At 57.8% G+C, this 6,503-nt stretch overlaps 4 protein-coding genes across 4 annotated transcripts; all 4 read right to left on the reverse strand.

The window, feature by feature from the left end:
- Positions 1–74: 74 nt before the first annotated feature.
- J7T54_005800 (uncharacterized protein) lies at positions 75–842 on the reverse strand (the record flags this gene model as incomplete). The annotated part of the gene is made up of 1 exon (XM_051508340.1): positions 75–842. The coding sequence occupies one exon, from the start codon at positions 840–842 to the stop codon at positions 75–77; it is 768 nt and encodes a 255-aa protein (XP_051360626.1).
- A 621-nt stretch (positions 843–1,463) lies between these two features.
- J7T54_005801 (uncharacterized protein) lies at positions 1,464–2,468 on the reverse strand (the record flags this gene model as incomplete). The annotated part of the gene is made up of 1 exon (XM_051508341.1): positions 1,464–2,468. One exon carries the CDS (start codon positions 2,466–2,468, stop codon positions 1,464–1,466), a length of 1,005 nt encoding a protein of 334 aa, XP_051360627.1.
- A 641-nt stretch (positions 2,469–3,109) lies between these two features.
- On the reverse strand, positions 3,110–3,346 carry J7T54_005802 (uncharacterized protein; the record flags this gene model as incomplete). The annotated part of the gene is made up of 1 exon (XM_051508342.1): positions 3,110–3,346. The coding sequence occupies one exon, from the start codon at positions 3,344–3,346 to the stop codon at positions 3,110–3,112; it is 237 nt and encodes a 78-aa protein (XP_051360628.1).
- A 97-nt stretch (positions 3,347–3,443) lies between these two features.
- Positions 3,444–5,179, reverse strand: J7T54_005803 (uncharacterized protein; the record flags this gene model as incomplete). The annotated part of the gene is made up of 5 exons (XM_051508343.1): positions 3,444–3,698; positions 3,822–3,865; positions 4,025–4,263; positions 4,314–4,807; positions 5,165–5,179. The coding sequence occupies 5 exons, from the start codon at positions 5,177–5,179 to the stop codon at positions 3,444–3,446; spliced, it is 1,047 nt and encodes a 348-aa protein (XP_051360629.1).
- Between the last annotated feature and the right edge of the window lie 1,324 nt (positions 5,180–6,503).

Consider the following 6,503-nt stretch of genomic DNA (forward strand, 5'->3'; position numbering starts at 1 on the left):
CATGTCTTTGTATTTTTTGGGGGTTCTGCTGTTGTGGCAAGATTCGATCTAGATATCGCTTGTGTCAATGGCATCTACCACGGGGTGGAGCCCCCGTGCGCATTCATGAGACAGCCCATCTCGGCATCTCTTTCCCCTCGGACGATCCGCTCCATCGCCCTCGCGCTGTCCACCGGGTCCCCTGCGCCATTCTGCTTCCTGTACTCGATATCCTCTGCGCCCGAAAGGTTGCTTACCACGAACCCGGGGCAAAGCACACAGACGCGTGCCCAGTCGCGGTACTCCCACCGGAGTTGCATGGCGATCATGTTCAAGGCCGCTTTACTGGCGCGGTAAGCGTCGTACAGGACGGTCGCCGCGGGGTTATCGTGGTCGGCACGCAGGGCGACCGAACCCAGGGTGGAGGTGACGTTGAGGACCAAGGGGTCGCGCCCCTTTTTCAGCAGAGGCTCCATGGCACATGTGAGGGCATAGACGCTGGTGACATTGGTGTTGAGGATGTGGTTGAATTCCTCCCGGGAGGTGATTTTCCGTCCCTCGTTGAGACGGAGATGATCAGCGATGCCGGCGTTGTTGAGGAGCACATCGAGTCTGCCGTAGTCGCGCTCCACGGTCTTCACGGCGGCGGCGACCGAGTCGTCCGATGTGACGTCCAGATGGAACAAGCTGAGGGAGGCTGATGGCTGTTCGGCCTTGATGGCATCCAAGGCAGCCTGGCCCTTCTCGGCGGAGCGAGAGCCGAGCAGAACGTGGTTCTCTCCGGAGGAGGAGAGGACCTTGGCTGCGCAGAAACCGATGCCAGCGTTGGCGCCTGTGATGAGGATGATGCGTTGGGTAGACATGATGGATGGATGAGGGGTCGAATGACGGAGAATGAAGTAGCCTTGAAGAGAGTCGGGGTTTCAGTCTGATATAAATACCTCTCACAACACAATTTATTTACACCATCTCGTCCCTTGACGGATGTCGACGGTCTTAACAGGGTGTTCCATTTCCGGGCTGCTGCTTGGTGAGCTCAAAGCACTTGTATTTGGTACGATCGGAGATAGGGGTCACGCCGTGAACGCAAATCCGATACCCACCAGTCAGTCCATGACCGCGACAATGTGACGAGTCGTCACCAATGAATGACACCGGCCTCTTCTCAGCGCCTTTCCTTGATCATTGCAAACTGCCCAGCTTCGACCAAGCCTCTTGATACATACTACATACGCAAATCCTTGCCTGTCTGTGGACCAGATAGGTCGGTCCCACGGCAGTCTCCTCCTGTCAGCCCAGCACTGCAGCCTGCCGTGATCAGCGAAGATGTCGATATCAAAGTCGTGCCATTCCGTGGTATTTCCAAGCCTCGCTCCTGACTGAGCCGGTTATAATGCACACTCTTCCGATGCAGTAATCAATTCTGATATCAAGTAGTGCTCAGCGGACAACCACCTCCCTCCTGTTCTGTTCTGGATCCCCCATCATATCGACTGCACAGCCCTCCGCCTGTTCTCCTCCGCGTTCCTCGTAATGCCAATCTTGGGCCCGGCCATATCAAAGCCGTGCGACACACCCGCATACACATGCAATTCAACCTCGACATCACTCCGCGCCAACCGCGTCGCATACTCCCTCGTCTCGTCCCGAAACGGATCCAGCGCGCCCACCTCGACGTACGCACTGGGCAAACCCCTCAAACTCTCGGCGCGGCCGGGCGCCGCGTACGGGCAGATATCCTCCGCGCCGCGTCGCCCATGGCCGAGGTAGTGGTTCCAGAACTGGTCAAAGTCGTCGCGGAAGCTGATCTGTGACTGGTCGCGGGCACTCTTTAGTTCGGAAAACCTCTCGCGCGCCCGGTCGTCGAGCATGGGGTAGATGAGCATCTGCTTCGCGAGCGGCGGACGGAGCTGTTTGCTCCTGGCCATGAGCGAGACGACGGTAGCGAGGTTGCCGCCTGCGCTGTCGCCGGCGACGCCGATGCGCGCGGGGTCGATGCGGAGCGAGGCCGCATTGTGTGAGAGCCACTGGGTCGCGGCGTAGCAGTCCTCGGGCTGTGTGGGAAAGGGTTGTTCTGGTGCGAGGCGGTACTCGACGGCAAAGGCGCGGACGCCCATCTCGAGCGCAAAGTGGGCGATACGAGGGCGGTATACGGTGTCGACGGGGCAGCTGATCATGCCGCCGCCGTGGAAGAAGAGGAAGGCGGGCTGGGGGTCTCGCTCGATCGAGTGCTGCTCTTGCGCGTCCTTGGCCCGCGTGAATTCGTGAACGGTGATGGCGGCGCCGTCAAAGGACGGGATGGTGTGCCGCTTCTCGACGATGAGGGGGGAGACGGGGCTCTGCTGGTTGATGAAATTGCTGAGAATGCCACCGAAGCGAGCCCGGGACTGCTCGGCTGTCTCTTTGTCAGGCTTTGGCGGGACGTTGAGGAGTTGGGGGTTGGCGCCCAGGTGGGCGAGTAGCTCGGGGTCCATGCGGGCGTTGGCCATTGCTCTTTGGGGAGAGGATGTTCCGTGGTGAAGTTTCGTAGCCTCAGTGGTGTTTTCCGATATCTATATACCTCACACTGGCCCTCGAGTAGCAGGGCGGATTGGCATCTCGGCCTTCAGGGTCGCCGAGCCAGCCCGAAATATCTAAGCAGCGGGAAACCCTGGGGAAGTGTGCTTGGGTGCTGCAGCCTGACCCGTATGCGCGTATGCACTATGCGTTCGATAGTCACGCTGCCATGGTCGAACGGAGGGCCGGAGGCTTTACGTCAGGTCGAGGTCTTGGTGTAAGATGATTCGCCCGGTCCATTCCACGCCTGTCAAAGGCCCCCGTCGGCTCGAGGGCTTGACTCGTGCCAACTATGAGCAAATGTTTATTAATCTAGACTCTGGACTAGACGCCAAGGCCCAATCCACGTGCTCTCACCAGAGTCACCCGCCTCTCGGATAGTCCTCCGGGGCCAGCCCAAACCCGCCCTCCGGCACCTCGTCCAGCGACGCATACTTGCCTCACCACGCCGTGTAGCGTCGCTTGAGGTAGAATTGGAAGGACCATTTAATGCAGATGCCCAGCGTTGCGTACGTAAGGTTGCTGTTGCCTGCCCAGCTGAGCACACCCGAGAGAGGACGTGGTGGCCATGGACTCAATACAGACCCGGGGGGATGGCGAGGAGGGCGCCGATGCCGGTGTCGCCGAGGATGGACCAACAGGGCGTCCGGGTCGGCCACGCTGTGAGGCTGATGATTGACACGCCAAAGCCAAACACAATCATGATGCCGTAAATCCATTCCGGGACTTCCTTGTAGTTCCTCATCAGGCGCAACTGGCCGCTCGTGAAGCCCGTGTGGACACTGTGCCGCCTCCAGGTGTTGACGGCCATGTCCGCAAATGCCTTTTTTGATGGGACTCCAGTACTTGGTGAAGGCGTACACAAGCGAGAAGATGTAGTAGACAAAGTTGGCGCCCGTCACAATCGCTTAGTAGGGCAGGCCGTACTCGAGGTACCCGCCCTCGTCGATGCTCTGCATGTCGTCGAGCACGTTGCTGTAGTACATGATGAGGATGACAAGGACCGAGAGGACGCGAATGAGGTATTGCTGCAGCTCCGCGAAGAAGGGCGAATTCATGGTCTGGACGCCCGACACGTTGGGGTCCCAGCTCGAGAGGGGGTTGAACCCCATGCCGCCGTACGAGCCCGTTACGGTAGCGAGGTGGGAGTTATCAGGCGTGATCTAGGTCATCTAGTCAAAGAGACAGAGGCCGACAAAGAACTCATTAGGGATCTAGTAGTAGACAAGGAAGATAGCGCTACACACGATAAGCATCTTATAGCGCGCTAGCCTCTAACTATATACCGTCTCGCGCTTGCTATCCTGGTAGATAAGCGTCCTATTCAGCGCTATCATAGGCAGGTCAGACGGCCAGACAGCCTCAATAGGGTATATAATCAGCCGGCGCAGGATGCCCGCCATACCAAGACCGTAGACCTAGTTGGCTAGCGCGAGTATGATATTAAAGCCAAACGTGGCCCCGCGCTTGTTGAAAGAGACAGACATACGTAGCACAAGGAACCCGGTGGAGTTACCGATACTAGAGGCGCCCGTGAAGATGATGGTCGCGAAACGCTGCTCCTTGCTCGTCCAAGGGCCCGGGTTGAGCGTATACCGCTTGCCGCAGAAACGGAAGCCCCAGTCCGGAAGGAGCCAGGCCATGCCACGGGCCTTGGGGACGAGGGGGCGAGCAGCAGCTGGACGACGGAGCCTGGGATAGAAATGCCAGGCATATGGGGGGAGAAGACTGCGCGTGCAGCGTTAGTTATTTTCATTCAAACACGAGGCCTGAGATACTCGTTGACCATTGTGCACACGCAGATCCAAAAGTACTCTGGCACGTAGGCTCGGAAACTCTCGCAGGCCTCGTTCGGGTCATCGTATGGCAGCGTCACGGCACGCACCTCCGCAAAGGGCGACCAGCCAGCACGCTTGCAGGTCTGGTACGCCCACTTGCCCTGCTCCATCTCGCATGCTTCGTGGCCTTGGGTAAGTTCGCGCACGCGCGCAAGCATCCTCTGTTCAATAGTGTAGTCATCTCTCTGGGTTTCGAGGGGTTCCTCGAGGGTCTCGACCGACTCAGTCTCGTTCAGAGTCGGGACGGCTCTGGCCATGCGAGCAGGGTCACACCCCGCGGGGAGTGTCTCGCCCGCATGCTGCCCCGTGTACTCGGCCTTGAGGCGCTCGTACCAGTAGATGGGCGGGGAGGACCCCGGGTGGCTTAGGGTTCTCAGTTTACCCGACACAGGTTCCGGGCTTCCCGCTGGACGAGGACATGCCCTCGACCAGCACTAGGTATACGTGTTTGCCTTGGTTAGGCATGATGATGCCGTGCGTGATGATCAGGACAGAGGCACAAAGCCTGACATGGGAAGCGAGGATGTATATAGATACCTGGAGTGGCGATCTACATGGCCTTGTCCAGGCGGACACTCCATCGCCAAGGGTGTGAGGTGCCTTGCCTCGTGCGGGAAGCGCGTATATCGGGAAAGGAAATCACCCACGACACGGAGATCAACGTTACATCTGCCAGAAGTCCGGGGATGGTGGTCCTCCGATGGCGGCAAGTCGCAGGTGGGCTCCCTCGATATGAGGGGTGCGATAAAGACTCTAGGCCAGCAAAGATGTGGCATAGCCCAATGGCATACCGGCTGTTGGGTCATGCGACTGGACGCGAGTGACGAGGCCTCATCGGGTTCCACGTGTCCGTGTACATCGAGCATCCGCATCACCAGAAGACAGGAAACCCCCCAGACGCCGCATTTGGAAGATCTTTGGGCGCTCACTTGGATGCGGATGGGCCCGCAGATGGGCCGACGTCCGGGACCAAGTATGGATATGCTGCAGCGCTGTGCGTAGTCACTTATCCTGCAAAGATATCGTGAGCGCAAAAGTGCCCGCCCCCAAAGTTCCGGCAATTATTGACGACTGGTGGGAGGTTATCATGTGCTGGACGAGGACTTGAGTGCGCGGCCTTTGGGGTTGCACAAGTCGGGCATTGTGCGATAGTAAGGGAAGGTCATGGGAGGAGTCAATGCATGAGGTCATGGAAGTAGACGCGTGTGTTGTCAAGTCTTTATATAAATCATTAGTTGACAAATCAGCACATACGACCATACCTGGTGGGAAATACGGGATGCGGGATCCTGTCCAGTTCTTGTCATCCGCTCAATAACTTCCATTGCTGGAGGTTCATCCCTCCAACTTTGGAACCCGCGTCATCTAGAGATGGATGTCAGAAAGCCGCGCTTTCGACCCACCTACGGATGCACTTGCTACCTTGAACGTTTCAAGGCGGTCGATTGATCTTAGACGGTACAAACTGACCGTCCCCGCCAAGTCGATTACTCGTGCCACGCCCCAACTCCAATAAGGTGGTGCTCATCACCACACCGGCCACATCACCACACCGGCCACTTATTCGTAGCAATATATCAATCTCGCGATAATACCGACACCACGCCCTTCTACGGCTCTTTCTGACGCTGAAATACGCGTAAACGATACTCTCGATCACCTACTGTTGTGGGCTAAGCCCTGTTGGAACAACTTGGTAGCTCAGATTGAGTCTATCTAACGATAAGGTAGGAAAAGAGAAAGAGGAGGGAATTTACGGTCCCCCTTTCCTGTGAAGACCCTGCGAGGTCTATACGTCCTCGTGGGCACGCGTCACGTGCCTGGGTGCACTAGGCCGGGTCTTGTACCTAGCCGCCAGCAACTAATAGAACCGTAATATTACCCCCCCACCAACTCCAGGCCAGCCTACGGTAGCCCGTCGGGATAGCTACGGGGTGCCTTACCGCTAGGAGCACATCCTAGGCTTTCGCACACAATAATTCGCACTCCGGGTGGATCCGCGGTTTCTTATAGTACCCCGCGCGGTATAGCTGCGTCCTATATGTACACCCGTTAGTGTCAGGGGGGGTCGGTCGGCAGGTAGGACGGGGAACACTCGGTCAGGCTGATCTGGTCTATTGCTACGGATAG

This window comes from Emericellopsis cladophorae, assembly GCF_022114955.1.
Source record: "Emericellopsis cladophorae strain MUM 19.33 chromosome Unknown NODE_42_length_200762_cov_115_829016, whole genome shotgun sequence".
NCBI lineage: Eukaryota > Fungi > Ascomycota > Sordariomycetes > Hypocreales > Bionectriaceae > Emericellopsis > Emericellopsis cladophorae.